General features: G+C 38.3%; 1 protein-coding gene across 1 annotated transcript in view; it reads right to left on the minus strand.

Annotated features, from left to right (window-relative positions):
- The window catches only part of sntb1 (syntrophin, basic 1), a 43,445-nt gene that overhangs the window by 22,804 nt on the left and 2,059 nt on the right, over nt 1–18,582 (minus strand). Inside the window, exon 2 of the mRNA XM_031298703.2 lies at nt 5,597–5,834. Coding sequence (XP_031154563.1) covers nt 5,597–5,834 — 238 coding nt within the window. The remainder of the gene's footprint in view (nt 1–5,596; nt 5,835–18,582) is intronic.

Genomic DNA, 18,582 nt, shown 5'->3' on the forward strand with positions numbered 1-18,582 from the left:
GTATGTCAAAAAAAGTCATAAAAAGTCATAGGATAGCATGTCGAAAAAAATTATAAAAAAGTCAAAGTATAGCATGTCGAAAATAGTGGTAAAAAAGTCAAAAAACAGGACTGCCACAAACATTCTTTTCATCTATTTGCATTCTTCATTCCTGTATGTAAGTCTTGAAACTGATTGCACCATACAGGATTTGAACACTCAACCTTCTGTCTTCCAATCAATCCCTTATCACCTTAAGCTATCTGACCTGACACAAACATTTATGTTTTCGTCATTTGCCTCTTTCACTTAATATACTGAACCTCAAAACTTAAGGAAACATACAGTATAAGATCATAACCATATCACCCTAAGCTATCTGACCTGACACAAAGTTAGTGTTTTTGTAAAAAAATCATAGTATAGTATGTCAAAAAAAGTGTTAAACAAGTCAAAGTATAGAATGTCAAAAAATTCATAGTATAGCATGTCGAAAAAGTCATAGTATAGCATGTTGAAAAAAGTGATAAAAAAGTCATGGTATAATATGTCGAAAATAGTCATAGTATAGTATGTCGAAAATAGAGTATGTCGAAAATAGTCATAGTATAGTATGTCGAAAGAAGTCATAGTATAAGATGTTGAAAAAGTCATAGTATAGCATGTAGAAAAAAGTGATAAAAAGTTGTATAGTATGTCGAAAAAAGTGATAAAAAAGTCATAGTATAGTATGTCGAAATAGTCATAGTATAGGATGTCGAAAAAGTCATAGTACAGCATGTGGAAAAAAGTCATAGTATAGCACGTCGAAAAAAGTCATAAAAAAGTCATACATAGTATGTTTAAAAAGACATATAGTATGTCGAAAAAAGTAATAAAAAGGTCATAGAATAGTATCTAAAAAAAAGTGATAAAAAAGTCATCATAGGTATGTCGAAAAAAGTGATAAAAAAAGTGATAGTATAGTATGACGAAAAAAGTGATAAAAAAGTCATAGTATAGTATTTTGAAAAAAAGTCTTGGGTGAGTATGTCAAAGAAATTCTTTAAGAAAATGCAAACTCCACTCAAAAAACGGCCAGCCCAAACTGGGAATCGAACTACCTGCTTCCAGTACAAATTGGAAGAGTGTTAACAACTGAGCCACGAAAATAAAGTTCGTTGAAAACAGTGTGTTGAAAAAAGCCATTAAAAAATCATAATATGGTAAGTCGAAAAAAGTCAGAGTATAGTATTTCGAAAGTCATAAAAAGTCATAGTATATATCAAAAAAAGTTTTCAAAAAATCATAGTATAGTATGTCAAAAATAGTCATAGTATGGTATGTCGAAAAAAGCCATAATATAGAATGTTGAAAAAGTCATAGCATAGTATTTAAAAAAAAGTCATAGTATAGTATGGCAAAAAAAGTCTTTAAGAACATGCAAACTCCAATCAAAAAGGCCCAGGCCAAACTGGGGATCGAACCAAGTGTCTGAGTCTGGAGGGCCTACTTGCTGGCAGCACTTAACCACTGAGCCACGTGGCAACACAGTCATAGCATACTATGCCAAAAAAGCCATTAAAAAGTCATAGTATGGTACGTCGAAAAAAGTTATAAAAAATGGGCAAAACAGTGATTCGTAGAACTGGTACGCTGTGGCTTCATCCAGAAATGTTGCGGATGTTTAATATGGGCTTTGAATGGAGGAATGCTTCAAACTGTTGGAAGCTCACTGAGCCAAATGTCTAACTCCTATCACTTAAATGAGCACATTGGCTGAAAGTAGACAAGCATACCTACATTTTGACGTATAAATTGTGTATGACAAGTAAGAAGTGTGGGCGGGAGAGCAAGTTATAGAGAAAATTTTAAGAGGATTTCTATCTCTCTGCCCTCTAGCTATGACATCACACACACTAAGCAGCCTCACAAACGCAGAAATAGCCTAAAAAAGCATTAAACTTAAACGGTGATAACACAAAAAAATTACAAGATATCAAACAGCAGAGATATTTTCTAATAGCAGAAGTTTTGTCAATAGTTTAAAAGTTTGAATGACGTCTGTAGGTGAAAGTATGTAGGAGGAGTAGCATTTTGAAGTGGAAAAGGATTTGAAGGATTTGAAGCCTGCTCCCAATCACTTTCAATGTAATTTTTTTTCAATGAAACCTAACTTAAAAAGCAGAAATAGCAGAAAAAATTGAAGAGGAGCAAAAATGTCCTTAAAGAGCTGAACATTTTGATATTTGAATGTTTTTTGTAGCTGAACGTATGCAGAAGTTAGAGACGACCAAAAAACGTATGGAAAAATAAAAATAATAAAGAATCTAACAATACTGTGAATGCTGCAGAATCAGCATTCACACAGTTACAACTAACAGAAAAAAAGTTGAATAGTAGCCATCACGTCCTGAAGTAGCTAAACATTTTGATGTTTATATATTTTTTTGTAGCTGAACGTATGCAGAAGTTAGAGGCAACCAAAGAAAGCTGAAGAATAAAGAATCTGATAACAATACTGCTGAATCAGCATTCACACAATGGAGACAACTTAAAGGTCCAGTGTGTAACGTGTTTAGTTGTTCATTATCAAAATCTGTGTTGCCCGTTCACAAACTTGTCCTTTTTCATGAATATTTACCACCACCATCAATTCCAAGTATTCCTTTTGGCTTGAAATTGCCATCTTGAAATACATTAGCCGGTAAGGGACATACAGGACATACTGCTCAGCCTTTCTCGTTTTCGCTGTCACATGATAAACTCACAGGTGCTGCTAATGGGTATCGTAGCTTCCCGGCCCCGGCAAGTTTGAAGAAGGAAACATAGAGGACCACACGTATTCAAAATCCAAATTTCAGGAACAGGAGTCTTCTTCTTCACCCAGAAAAAGAAAAAGGATATTGAAAAGAGCAAGAGACTGGCTTTTTGAAGCGTGAAGGCTACCGTAGCTGTAATACGTACTTTGAACTGCGTGGTGCGAGAGAGTTGATTGCGATAAATGATCTCAACGCTTGATGGGAGAAATCCCCACACATTGGACCTTTAAGAGATTAGTACTAGGATACCAAAGTAAGAGGTTGTATCATTCAAGTTAAAAGGCTAATTTCCCTGCACTAATATTGAGGTTATCTAACATAGTATGTAGGCATACACTTGACCTAGGTGAGAATTGGAGAGAGAGAGAGAGTGTAAGTGTTATTCCTTTCAAAAAGCTTTCAAGGTTAATCATACTGTGAGGAACTGTGCTGGTTCTGCCAGGAGTCATCTCCTCCTTTTACACAGCCATACATGTTTTCTATTGATAACCAAGTCTCACACATTCACACTGCAGGTTTCCCAGTAATGACACAGATTGATAGTGAAAGAAAACAGAGATATATTTCATCCATTTAGGAGTTAATAACTTTTTTCCTCTTGTCTCTTGGCACCTCTCTCTTCTCCTTTTCCTTATCTTTGCTCATCTTAGCCTTTTCTGTTTTTCTCAATTTTCTCCTCCATCCCTTCTCACTTCCTCTTATTCCGTCTCTCCACACCTTCTCATAACATTTTTATCCACACTGTAAATGATAAGAATGTAATAATATGATATATATAATCTTTCACCAATGTCACAGGAAGTTATACTGTATACACTTTCATTGTGTATGTTAGAGTAAGGTGGGGAAAATGCCTTCAGAGCGTTACAAAGTTTAGTTTTAAAATAAGGCAAATCAAGTCTTCTCTTCTCCGTACTCTACTCCTTCACCTCTACTTTCCTTGTCGTTTTTGATCGTGCTCCGCCTTTCCTCATATCCTTCTCTCCTGTCTGTTCTCAAAGGCTCGCACACAGTTTAAACAACATCTGCTGAAATGAAAAGAGAAACCCTCTGAGGGGATGCAACATTGAGTCTTGTATAAAAAGATAAGCCAGACTCCCCTGTCACTTAGCATAAAGCCTCTTGAACCATTCCATCTCCGAACCAAAAATAAGAAAAACAGAGAGTAGGTTTAATTTTGCCCTGTAATCTTTATCTGATTACATTATCTATGAACACGATAATACTGAGAAGCATCCAACTTTATGTGAGTTGCATGGCATAACAGGCTTCATTTCAACTTGGGTGTCCTCCCATTCAAACATTTAATAAACATTTACTGGTGAGTCAAAGGGGAATTTGCCCTGGCTGTGAGGATAAAGGACATTACAAAAAAGAAACATGCTGGTCAAGGTACATTTTTACACAAATCAAACCATAAAACACTGTTATCTGTGGAAAGCAAAAACTCACCTTGCCACCAAAAAGTTATTGACCCCAGTTCCTTTAACTGGCTTACCAATAAAGTCAAAGTTATGGCCATCAAAATGAATGTTCAACTACACTGTGCTCTTAAAAAGGTTTAATACTTAAACCAAGATGTGTGCAAGTACAACTGAAATGTTCTCTGAACAGTCTCTGAGCATTTTGAAATGTGGGATTCAATATTTTATATTTTTAAAGGGAAATCTGTTTATTCCCATTTTCAGGCAAAACTATCTATCCAAGAACAACTGGCCAACCACAGCATGAACTCCAACTACGTCCTCACTAATGTCTGCAAAAGCTTTGTATCTACAAAAACTTCTATATGTTGCACATTTTCCATCAGATCAGTTTCGAAAAGCTGTTTTCACCAGGAAGCTTTCTGTTATTTTTCAAGTCAAGAGAGTTTTTTTCCTAAAATACTACACTAAAGGGAGACTGATGTTTTCAAGTTGAATTTGAAGCTGGGGGGAGGAACCAATAACCCCTTAAGGTGGGTCCTGCTCTAACAGATCTTAACAGCCTGTTGAAATGTAGCTTTAAAGTAGTAGTTCGACATTTTAAGAAACCCATTTATTTGCCCTCTTTTCGAAAGTTAAATAAGAACAATACCACTCTCAAGTGTGGAGAGCTGAGAGGCAATTAGCGTAGCTTAGCATAATAATTAGAAGAGAGGGGAAACAGCTGACTCTGGACATATCCAGCAAGGAAAAGTGACAACTGCATTTCCATCTGACAAAAATAATGTAGTTTTTGTGAATCTTTGTATTTCATATTTTAAAGGAAATAAAAGTTTGATCACACAAGAGAGCCAGTCAACAGAGAACATCTGCTCCGCCTGTGGATGGTGTTCTTATTTGTCATTTAGTTTGTATTTTTTCACTGATTGTTTGTGTGTGTGTGTGTGTGTGTGTGTGTGTGTGTTAGCATTTACATTTTACAGTTGCAGCATTGAGCCGTCTAACAACGTCTATACATACGGAGGGACTTTGAAGTGACTGCTCAGTGTTAGGACTTGACTTTGATGTTGACTCCATCATCTAAAGCTTTGAAGTTTAGTGAGGTTCAACTATCTCACACTTCTAAAATCATACATTATGCAGAGAGGAACACACATGGGTGGAGGGACGGAACAATAGAGAGACACTGAGAACTGAGAGAGAAAAAAGAAATACATTTAAGAGAGACACAATAATGGGCAGAGGATGGAGATAGAAGAAGAGAATTGAGCTGAGATAGCTGGGCGAGAGAGCCAATGAATGAAAAGAAAATGATGAATGATGAAAAGAATGAGGATACAGGCATTTTTATGTGTGTGTGTGTGTGTGTGTGTGTGTGTGTGTTTCACCTGCCTGTTCTCAGGGTCTGGTGTGGTCATGGCTCGGGTTACACAACACATCTTGAGTGGTATGCACCTCCTGTCGCCCTGCAGAGACAGGGAGGGCTGGGCAGGAGAGCTCGGAGGTTCAGATGAGGAGGTGATGGGAGGGCTGCCGAGACGGGGAGAATCAGGAGGGGGGGTTTCCCAGCCGATCTCAGACACAGGGGAGCCCTTTTTCACGTACGGTGTGGCCTCGCGCATGTACTTCACTGGGCAGAAAAACAAAGACAGACATTTCCAGTATATAGTAAGACATGGTAAACACGGTTGAACTGGGACATGGCAGTAGCACATTTAGAGCTTGAAATGTTCTGGAGATACCTTTGGTCAAGGTGGGGGATTAATTTGAATGCATAAATTGGGAAAAAAGAAAAAAATATTTCACTCAGTAGATTCCTGCAGCATTGTTTGGTATAATATTTGTGTGAGCAACACACACAGATGACTGACTTACTCATTCCATAGATGCAAATCACAGAATCTACTGTTCGATCTTGAATCATATTTTGATGTGGACCCCAATTATAATATCAAAGGCAACAAAAAACTGTTTAAAAAGGCTCAATCTATTGTAGGTAGTTTGTCTCCGTTACAGGACAGAGGAAGGATGTGATGATACCACAGATGTTTAGATACACAACAGAAATAATTATTGTACCTCTGAGGCATTGGTAAGTATTACAGATCCTGTCATGTGGCAACAGATAGAAAGATAACTCTCTGTAATATATCTGTGCATAAACGGTGCTTGAACTGAAGATGTGTGGGTAGTCTGGAAACTTGTCAATGTGACATTTCTTTGACTATGAGACTATTCAATTGCTGGTTCAGGTTTGCAAGGGGGAATTGTCTTTATAGTAGACCTTAGTCCATAAGTTACACATTAAAACAAATGTGTGTACAACTTGTGATTCTATAATTGAAGTATGAAGTATTGAGTATGCAAATAAAGCAGTATGCAAATAAAGCAGTGCATGCATGTTGCACAGACAACAGGAAGCTCTGTTGATCAAATGATTACCTTCCAATGAGCTGGTACAGTTAGCCCTCTCTGTTGTCAATTTGAACTAACAGTCAAAATGCTGATAGTCAAAGCAGACTCGGGTTCACCTCTCAGTATAGTTCCTAAAATGTATACTGTAATGTATTCATGCTATTAATTGCACTGATGATTCACACCTTGTCTCTGTTGCTACGGGCAGGCAGCATGAAAAGAGTTATGGTCTTGAAAATACTGATGCTACCCCCCATAGCCTCCTATATTTTCATATAGGGCAGTCACAACTGACTCAGAAGTAGAGGTGTCACGATTCTCCAAATTCACGATTTCATTTAACTTTCGATTTTAATGTTACAATCCAATTCAAACATTGTTTCAACAGGGAAGGCACTTCCACAATAAGTTCCACTAGATGGCAGAAGGGTATTTTATAACAGATAACCGATATATAACCGATTCTGCTTAGAAGCCCCCATTTTTAACCGGTAAAACAGAAAGCTTTACTTGTAAATGTCAAACTCAATTTTCTGACAGGACACATGTTTCAGTAAAGGACAAAAATAGAGAGGCAGAGATAAAGTGGGTGCTCAGTACGCTTTCTATATCCTGAATGTTCTGAATCCTTGGTATGCCTTGGATGTTTAATTGGCATATCCCACTGTACTAGGCCGCGTATAATTGGCATATGGCTGTTGGCATTTGTAATCCAGCAAGTGAACTATTCTAGGAAGAAGCACTATGGACCCCTATGAGACTGCATAACAAGCCTAACCACCAACCTGTAGAGAAGAGATGACAGGCTGACACATAACACAGAGGAGGAGACGGGGGTGAGAGTGTCCTCAATGGACCGACAGTGACGACGCGTGATCCAATTGCACATTAGAATAACCCAAAGTCTAATCAGATTAAAAGACTGACAAATCCATTTGTTAAAATGCATCATAAGAAGGTACAATACAAGTGAATTCAATGGACTGAAAAGATCAAATCTGGTGCGGTTGGATGATGACAACCTTGTCTGGTTGTGATTGTTCAGAGCCGTGCATCTATGAGACCAAAGTGACACAAAGGCACATGTAGGATTTAAATTTAGAAAGGAAAAGGCAACAAGGTTTTCAAATTTGAGAGAGTCTTGTGACATACATAGATGCACACACTAACACACACTGTTGCCTCATCTTTTGTGATGCAAAGCATGATGAAGCTGCAATACCTAAGATCCCCAAAAAGTGTGTGTGTGTGTGTGTGTGTGTGTCTAAATGCCACTCTGGTTAAAGGGTGTTCTGCTTTTCTCTACTTTATATCATTGTATATTGAATATCTGTAAACAGGCAGTTTGAAATGTCACCTCTGGCCCTGGATTATGTGATGGATGCTTTTTTATATTTTAAATGATTAATCAATGAATTAACATCGGAACGATTGTTAGTTGCATCCCTAATGAGGACAAAGATAAGGGGACATTTTACTTTGAACACAATGAATTTCAAATTATACTAAAACTATGTAGCCAAGCAGCTCAATCTTGGGTTTTTTACAGTCCACTTTCTGAACAAACTAAATTAAAAACAAATCATATGCAGCTATTACACAAACATAATGTTTAGTGGGTGATTTGTTTTCAGTTAACATTTACAATGACAGTCCGTTGGGAGGAAATGTAAACTCACGAACCCGGGGCTCTGTGCCCAGAAATAGAGCTGTAACTGTTTCCAGCAGAGGGGAAAATAAATGGGGTGGAGTCCATGTGATCATTACAGTGGACGTGTGTAAATGTGTTCCCTTTGGACGTGTTTCAATTCCATTACAGCAGCAACACGGCCAACTCTGCACAATAACCTCAATAGCACGATAAGAACTTGGAGAGAATAGCGCTCGTACTGCTTGGGCCGTTACATAAGTCAAACCAAATGATCCAAATGAGGGGCTGCCCTCCCCCATCATTTTAATTCCCGATTTTTCTGGCTCTGGCTTGAAACAAAGTGAGAGCATGCACATACAGACACAACTAAATATTTTTGTGTTGTGACTTCCACTCTCCGCTTTTCTCCACTCCATTTAGAAACAGTGGCTTGCTGTTTTAGTAGTTGTGATGCAGATGTCTGAATGGCAATGTATCACCACAGACAGCTGTTCAACTCACCATAAAAATGCCACTTCCATTGATGATATTTAAAAACCATTCACCTGTTTGAAAACTGTACTCAGCCCCATAACAGGACTTATACATTGTCCAAATAATAGAATAGTGTTCAGTTGTGTCTACAACACACATTCACAATGAAAACATACACACACTTGTTCATTCGCATTCCTCACCATGTGTTTGCGCAGCCCCAACACACATACACACACACACACACACACACACACACACACACACACACACACACACACACACACACACCACTCCATACCGCAAGGTGTAATTACTATATCAGCGTCATTGTGTCTTTTTCACTTAATAGTCCTTAACAGTATTTAATGAGGTCCGAAGTCATTGGACTTTCTACCATATGCTTTCAATGGGGATTTGTATTTGGTGAGAAAATGTACCAAAGGAAAAAAAAAAATACTTCCTCTAATTAAGCCTGTGGGAGATAAAGTAGACAGCTTAACATTAGTAGATAGTGAAAAGAGAACAGAGCAGGGCAAAGAGGTAGAAAAGGAGAAAAAGGGTCCTCTGATAGAAGAATGAAGGCTTTTACTCCGTGTCGGCATTGAGCAGGTAGCTGGATACTACTGCAGCACAAAAGGCCTTTACAAATCCACCCTCAAGGCATCTTTTTGTAAGATTTGGACAAATTTTTCAAAGAGTTCAAATATCGCCTTAAGTGAACAATGAATAGTAACTAAGGTGAAGGACTTTTTATAAAAGGAATTTGACAAAGCAATTGCGTAGGCAGAATTACTCACTGACAACGAACTCTGAACATGATGTCAAACAGTTACTAACTCTCTGCAGGCTCCTAACTTTAGGTACTGTAAGTAGAGAAGAAGAAATGTGTTTACACAAAAAAGGAGACATGGATCTGAACAGATTGAAGAGATAGCAAAAGTGAGCTGAACCTGTAGATCAAAGAAAATGAATAGCCATAGGTTTTCTGTATGAAAACATCTTGATAAATTGTTTGACTGTAAATAGGGCTATGAGTATGTGAATGTTTAAATTTTAGTCACTTTGGTAGGCGTGTATACAAGTACAAAGAAACTGAAAAGAAAGATGAGCTCAAGAGCTTATTTGCAAAAAGTCAAATAAGAAGATGCAAATACTTGATGCCTACAACCACACAGTGTGTTCAGAAGGACACGTTTTATGTGATTATTAACAGCCAAAAATCTGCCTAATATGTTAAACTGTCAGAAAAACAACTCACATCCCATATATTCTCACATACTGGTGAGGCTGAGCTTTTTATGTTTGCGTGATATTTTTAGGGCCGTAAATCATTACCTTATACTACATTAAACTCATTTAGCAGATGCTTTTGTCCGAATTGACTTACAATTGACTATGTGGTGAAAAGATTGGCTTGTTTACTGTATTACGTGCATGCTGCCGTTACCATGAACATCCTTCCCATTAAAACATGCTTTGCTTGATACTCTATATGAAAATAGGAACAAATAGTCAAATATTCATATTGAACAGCTAAATCCAAGCATGATTGGAGTGAGCGGACACCAAAAAAATCAACCAGAGAAAACGTTTTCAACTGATTGATTAAGCTGACCTAAGCTTAATCAGCTAGCCTAGTCTGCCAGCGAAATCAACGGTCGCCGTCTAGGATTAAAAAGCCTGCTCTTTTGTACTTCTGTCTGAAATCAGGGACACTGTTCAAAAATCACTGACAATTTCAAGCGATAAATCTGACTTTGTTACCATTGTAAACTCACTTTTTGCCATAAGGCAGAAAGCTTGACCATAACTAAAGGTAAGTGCATCATCCTCATAACCAAAATCGTACATATATTCTGACGTCCTGCTCGTCCATATTTAAACTTTACACAAATCTATCACAGCAATTTCTCAGTGTTTGCTCACAAAAACCAAAATACCAAATTCCTAATGCCAAAAGGATAGCATACAATATATTACTCAGCTTAAAAAAAGTAGAAAAAGTGAAAGGCAGGATACATTATTTTTATCATCAATCTTTAAAACTAGTAAGCTGTGCGTTACATTACAGTATACAGTAGTCAGTGTTTTATGTTCAATGCAAAGACAAACTAAATCACCTGATTAATGCAACATTATCACGACATCTCCCGGCTATTTTTCACCGCAGAAAGCTGCTACCAGCCAGGCTAAAACTAATATAGGTAGCCTAAAGAAAAAGTCCCAACTAACGTTACGGTTCAGAGCCGCAACGCTGGAAACGTAACACCAATCTACAAGAGAAGTCTGTGTCTGATATAACGTCATTTACACTGACTGAAGTGTTCTTGGATACACAGTTTGTTGCTAGTGTGTGACATGTAGGTCTGGATGCACAGCAAACCACTAATCACAATCTATGTTGATCAACTTATCTAACAAGCAGGCCCCACTAGTCGACCACAACCTAAAATTTAGAGGAAGCAACATGCATGCATTGTTAATATAATTCACTTTAGCCTGGATTGATAGTATTCTATGAATAGGCTACAATGGTGTCATGTCAGTCAACCAGTGTATTTAACTACCTTTATGTCCCTCTCCAAAATCACTTCAGAAGAGTAGTCACAGCGCTTACTTGCTTTGGCGTTTGTAAAGCATTAAAGTTCAAAGAATGATTCACATTAGAAAAGTTCCTTTTTCATTTTTATTTTCTATGTAGATGCACGCCCCTACAAAATCACCCCAGTAGTCCAGAATGATTTATTATTTTTTATTAGTCATCTTTATTCATTTCGCAATATATATCGCAGGGAGAAAAAAATATTGCAACGTAAGTTTTTTCCAATATTGTGGAGGCCTACTTTAGGCTAACCATTTGAAATAATATAAACAATATGATATTCAAACTTTTGACTGCTTTCTTTAATACATTCATAACACAATACTTGTACTTTTACTTTCAGTACTTGAGTAGTACATTTTAAAATAAACTACTTGCAATACTTAAGTACAAAAAATGTTGAATAATTTAGTGCTTCCACTTAAGTGAGGTGCTTAAAGAGCACTTCAAATTCTACTCAAGTCACTTTTTTGATAGAGCACTTGTACTTTTACTCAAGTCTGGGTCTCTAGTACTTTATACATGTCTGTAAATGACAACATAAGCCACCATAATTGCTCAAAACCACAACCACAGAAAGTGTGAACAGATGGCAGTTTTTACAGTAGGCTGTTGACTCGTCTAGAGTGATACGGATTCAACAGAAGTCAGTGAAGACAGTGAAGAACAGTTATTTTGGGTCATTTTTGGTCATCCTGTTAAAATCTTTTTCAAATTTCCAATTCAAGCACTAACGTGAAGTATTTAGCCACCGTAAAGTTCAGTTTTCTGACGACGATTGGAGAAAACTAGAATAAAAACAAACCCAATGCTTACACCTGGAGGGGAAAGGAGTTTTGTCTTTTTCAAACAAAGACAACAGGAAACAACAGATGAGCTTTAACTCTGAGCTTTTGTTTTGGCTGTAACTTTCACAGAGGAATGAATGAGTCAATCTATTGTCTTCACCACAACAATAACTACTGCAACGCTACAGTTATTATCATCACCCACTCCCGCTCTGAGTCAGACTCCACAAAGCAGAGGAGATGATAGTTTCTCTAATGACATACACAAGCAGCTGGTAGACACATCGACTCTCTCTCTTTTTCTTAATCTCTCTCTATCTCTCTCACACACACTTAGCACACTCAACCACATACAGCATACCATTGACTGTAGCATCGGTCTAGACTACACTGCTGACTTAACTTGATTGCACAGATATACACAAGCTCCTAGACACACACTCTGCATCACACTGCTGACAGCAGCACATATACACAGTATACCCATCCAGATGACAGATGATGACAGGTACGGCTTGTTAGGTGGATCGACAGAGGAGCTTACAAGACACTGACTCATTTCCTGTCTACTGAAGTGTGGCAGATGTTCTTTATTGTATTGTGGCTTTCAGTTCTTCATTTCTTCTTCCTTCATGTTTAGGCTTTTTGGACTTGTTTTGATGCACTTCTACCTCTGTCCAATATCAAGAACGCATTGTTTCAAAAATGACAAAGATTTTTTATGGTAAATCCACCACTGTTTACACTGCAAATTGCATGTGTACCGTGCGAGAGCGGAAAGCTCGACAGGTAACAACAACGTCGGGCAGAGATTGTATTAACGTGTCAATTTCATCAACTCAAGGGTTGCGTTTGACAAGTGGCAGAACATGAGAGGTTACTTTACATAAACTAGTAAAAACTATGAGGCTTAGATTCTCAAATACCATATTACTGTAGATACTTACACTTTTTTTTAAGCTGTAATGCATACACATTATTTGAGTAAGCTATTACTGACATACCAAAAACATATTACTACTCTACACAGCAGGCTTTTGACCTAGTCTGGCAACTTCCCTCAAAGGGAAAAAGCTACACAACCTACATAAAGCTATCTACAGCATTACATGCTACTGTGAAAAAACTGCAGAATATATTTTTCCACACCCTAAATAAGACAAATATATTGAGTATTCTTAACATCACTGGCTACTGAGACAACCTGGACTACTCTGAGGTCAGTGAAAATCAATTTAGCCTCTTGGCATCAAGCCAACCTTGGGAAGGTTTTGTTCAGCCCACACGTGACTCGATGAATGATCACCTAGGTACAATCAGCAAAATACAAAGAAATTCTAAATAAATAATCTGACCTCTCCTTGTGTGGGGTAGACATCATCTATATCGTCTTCTGGCTCTAAAACACTCCATAATCTAAATTTAGAAATATTTTTTTACATGTGATATATTTTTTTTTACATGTGATACTATCCAGTTTTAATTATAAACATAAATGAATTGAGCTACACAATTCTCCAAAGGTATTGTTCTCCTCTCTTTTTAACTTTAACCAAATAGCTCTTCGCACTGAGGGAAAAATAAACTTAACACCCCCATGTTTGGACTGAATTTTCAATCATCACTGCATAAAACAGCAATACAAAAGGAAAACAAAACAGTGCAACGAGGACAGACCGGGGACAGCTGTGAACATTAAAAACGGTTATCCTTGCATGACCGCCTCTTGCAGCCACAACTGACACCTGTAAAGTTCTCTTAGTCCTGCACCAGGGAATTAAGTTGTTTACCACAGGCAGGTAAAGGGGTCACACCTGCTAATGTTGCTATCCAGGACATCTCACAGGTTCTCTATGGGGCACTGATATCGGGAGAGAAGGCAGGATCTGCTGACTTAGGTCACTATGTCTTGTATGTGTCTTTTTGAGAGAGATGTTCAAATATTGCATACTTTCTCTCCACACACATGGCTAATTGGGCCCAGTGGTGTAGTGGTCCCTGGAGAAGTGGGTATACTCTCAGTTTTCACCTTTTTTTTTTTTTTTTTTTTTTCTAAAGTAGTCCAGAAAAAAGCCCTGTTTTAGAAACAGTGACATGTAAGACTATGATTTAGTTTACCCAAAAATCTGTCATTTCTACTTGCTCACTATTATAAAATGATCATGACTTGATTAGGAGCAGTTTGTAGTTACTACTGGTCACACAAGCAGCCTGGATGAATGTAAAATGTATTTATCATGAGGCAAACATGGTGTTATCTCTTCTCCTCTAAATGTGCAGTCATATTGCCACTGGCAATTTGCCAGTAGTTTAAAATAATGATTGATTTGGAAACCACCTTAAAACTTACCTCAGAATTATGTCTTCCATCAACTGGGGTGGCACACCGCCGCTTGTGTTATTTCTTCAGCTGTTGTTTGGTCTGCTGCCGTTATCGTAGTCAAGTGGCACCGGCACCTGAGGTTTTTTTTTGTTTTTTTTCACTGGCACCTGAGGTATTAGCGATATTTTCCTCGGCATGACCCGCCCTACTCTGCCTCTGATTGGCTCATCAGTCCTCATGCCTAAAGTTAACCAATCTAATCAGTGAAAGCAGCGAGTACCAGCCAATTAGAGGCAGAGGAGGGTGGGTATAGAGATAGATATTTTGACATTTGTCACAGTAGGAAAAGCACAGGCTGAATTCCACTCATCAGTTTCAGGGTTCTGTCGTGACTTACTGGGACACTTGAAAAGAACAGAGGCATCACTGTGTTGTTAGTAACACCTTTGTTTTTCCTACTATGACAAGTGAAAGAGGCCAATTGCTGCTTGAAGTTTGTCTGTTGTTGTATTTTGTGGGTTGTTGTATGACCTACAATTTCATTAAAGAATATATATTTGTTTTTGTGATTATATGATATTTTAAAGTAGGGGCAGGACTTTATAAGCATTATGCTTCTGCCTGCTCCTTCTCGAACTCATCCTTTCTGTTTTCTTTGAGGGAATCAGATTGATTTCTATATGATTGTGTTTTATATTTGTGTTTTATTTTATTTTTTCTATTTTAAAGTAGGTTGATTGTTTGAGATAAATAAATAAAATAAAATAAAAGTTACTTTGACTCTCAAGTTGCAGTACACTGTACAAGCTGTACACTATAGGGTCAAAAAAATCTGTACAAGTACAAACTTGTAACTGTATTATGTATCGTTTTTCATCAGTATGTACTGTAATTGAAGGCATTATTTGTGGGAAAATTCACTTTTGACTTGTCAGGCTGCATGCTGAGCCACAGAACAGAGCCAGCAAAGAGCCAGCGTCTTGCTCAGGGGACACTTTAACAAAGCGGATCCTCTCTGACATGGGGGCTTGAACCGTTGTGCCTCTTAGTTTTTGACCAATGGATCAATCTGCTGCCCTTTTACGACTGCATCAGGCGGGAGTGAGTGGTCACTGCCTATTTTAGCTGAATTTGTTCTCCATCTTCTTAATGAGTTTCCAAGATGGCTTGTCAGTGCTACAGTAAAATAAACAGATTACCAAGTGCCTGTACAAGCTCTGTTGCTGTACACACAAAAATGCAGTGCATCTCTACAGACATATACAGTATGTAAAGTCACACACGCACGCACGCACACACACACACACACACACACACAAACACACACACACACACACACACACACACACACACACACACACACACACACACACACACACACACCTCCCATGAGGCATGTACTATCTCTCCAAACATTTGAATCCGATTTTTCCTCCTGATCTCATGTAACACAGTCTTTTTCTCTCACATCTTATAAGTGGCTTACACTCAGGAAAAATAAAGGGACTAAATCACTCATTTTAGGCGTCTTTTAATCTAAAATGAAAGATAATGTGCTCGATTACGTGTTGAGCAACCCAAACATCCATGAAATCTCTTGAAAACGCACTTGGTCACTTTTTGCTATTTCACTATGTTATACTGCTTTGCCAAATGCAAATGATCTCTGTTAAATTGCAGTTGTGGTGAACTTCTGTCTCTCTGTTACCCTTAAGTTAACCCTCGCTGTCGTCGTTATCAGCCTCTTAGCCTCCCTCGTTAGCTTTCCTTCTGTTCAGTCTCTTTCTATCTCTCTCCCTCTTAGCACTTTCCCCATTAAATTCAAATTCAGCCCCCCCACACACACACACACACACACACACCCATCTCTCCCCCCCTTCCTTCTTGCCTGCTCCCTTCCCTTTCTCCTTGTTTCTTATCTTGGTAAGTTTTCAGCAGGGATTTGCTTTTTCCTCTGCAGTATAGCCCCTGTGTCCCTCTGGGAAGGTTCATGCTCACATGTATATACAAGTGAGAGAGACAATGTGCATGTGTGTGTGCAAAAGTGAGGTAGGAAGAGCGAGAGACACTTTGTTCTTACTATCTCGGGTCCAAGAGTCCTCACAGTAACAGAAAAGAAAAAAAATCAGAAGTGGACACTTGTGTGCAACATTTTCCGTGTGCGTGTGTATTTGTGCTTGCATACTTATGTGTGTGTGTGTGTGTGTGTGTGTGTGTGTGTGTGTGTGTGTGTGCGCGCGTGTGTGTGTGTGTGTGTGTGTGTGTGTGTGTGTGTGTGTGTGTGTGTGTGTGTGTGTGTGTGTGTGTGTACATGTGAATGTGTTATGGGGGTAAAATGATGTTCTTGCTCCAGAGTGGAATCTGGCTGCCATTAATCCTGGGCGGTATGACCAAAAATTTGTATCACAGTATTTTTTAAGATTCTGGCGGTTTCAAGGTATATCACGGTATTTTCTTTCTTTTGCTTGACTGGGCCTTTATTTAAGTTTATAATGGCTTATTCTACTGTCAGGAGTACATAGAATATCACACAAATATTTTAATGTCATGTTTACTAAAAGCTTTGATTACTAAAGGGTTTGCTTGGCTTCACAACATTATATAATAACGTTATATGAAGGAGAATGCATGAAACAGTTACAGAATCTAAACTATTTTTATTGTGCAAACTGCAAAGTAGTAAATTAAACTTAAATCGAATGAATACACATACAAACAACGTTAACATTGTTTCCCTTTCAAAACAAAATAGTTGTAAGATAGTTGTATAAACACTACCTTGGCCACAGGTAAGTTAGGTTGTTGTAGAAAAGTGGGCGACTGAACGGAGCTCTGTTGTCAGTCTCCTTCGGTGTTTGAATAATGTTATTAGGTTGGTGGACGTATTTCAGCGAGGCAAGACATCTTAAATCTAGTGTTTTAATCATTTCTCTGAACCTGTCTTTCTCCCTTCTTTCTCAACCGTCTGTAGCAGGACCGTAGGTGGATTGTTATTGCGTTCATAATGTTGCTCCACTGCATGCTTGAAGTGACATGTCTTTAACGTTAGCATGGCCGAGTAACGTTAGCGCAACCAAGTATGTTACAGCGACGGGCAACAACAGTGGCTAAATTATGTCAGATTTTTTAGAAACAAAAAACTTTGGAACAACAGACAGCTCCTCTCTTGAGCATACGGTGTTCTGGTGTATCTCCAGTTTTTCTTCATCCTCTAACTTCTTGAATGTGCAGTAGCGACCGGAGCCTCTCCCAGCTTTACAGACTGTTTTGCTACCTGGCTAGCTAGCAGCTATAATGTTACCCAACATGCCGTCCGGCAGTGTAAATTTGTAAATGTAAAATTATTAGTGTTAGAAATTGTTTAAGTCACAAATTGTTGTGTGCTATGGTGTTTTATCCTGTTAAAGAGAGTTAGTTGTGGGTTATTAATTGTTGTGTTATAAAGTTACTAACATTAGTGAGAAGGGTACGCAGTTAACACGGCTCCCGTTCTCAATTCACTTGCAGATTACTTCGGCCGTAGCGCTCCCTGCAGCAATGCACCGGTATTACGGTATATAAAAAATTCATATCATACGGGAATTTAATACCGTATAAAACCGGTATACCGCCCAGCACTAGCTACCATCAGCCTGATTTTGATCTTCACTTTTGGCTAAAAACAGCTGCGCAACACCAACTTGGCCGCACTAGTGTGAGTGAGGTGAAAGCAAAGTGTGTGTGTGTGTGTGTGTGTGTGTGTGTGTGTCTAACTCGTGTTTTCACAACCTGGCTTCTACCCGTGAAAGTGCCCTGGAACGGCAGTCAAACCCATAACTTACTACTCGTGAACTCGTACCAGATCGTTGTACTCCAAGTTGCAGTTTTGACGTCACACACACATAAACAACCATGTCGACCCCTGTTGATGCTGTACAGGCGCCGGTTATTAACAGTGAGAAATAGAAATAAATATACATAAATAGGCAACGTAAAGTCATTCCGCACATTGTAATCAAAACAATACACATACGATTGTGTACTACTACAGGTTATGTTTATTAAATTAAGCCCAAAATATGATGCTGACTAGAAATCGATAGTATCATCTAGCGCTAGGTAGCCGCTAATTAATGCTAATGC

The sequence above is a fragment of the Sander lucioperca genome, chromosome 10, assembly GCF_008315115.2.
Source record: "Sander lucioperca isolate FBNREF2018 chromosome 10, SLUC_FBN_1.2, whole genome shotgun sequence".
NCBI lineage: Eukaryota > Metazoa > Chordata > Actinopteri > Perciformes > Percidae > Sander > Sander lucioperca.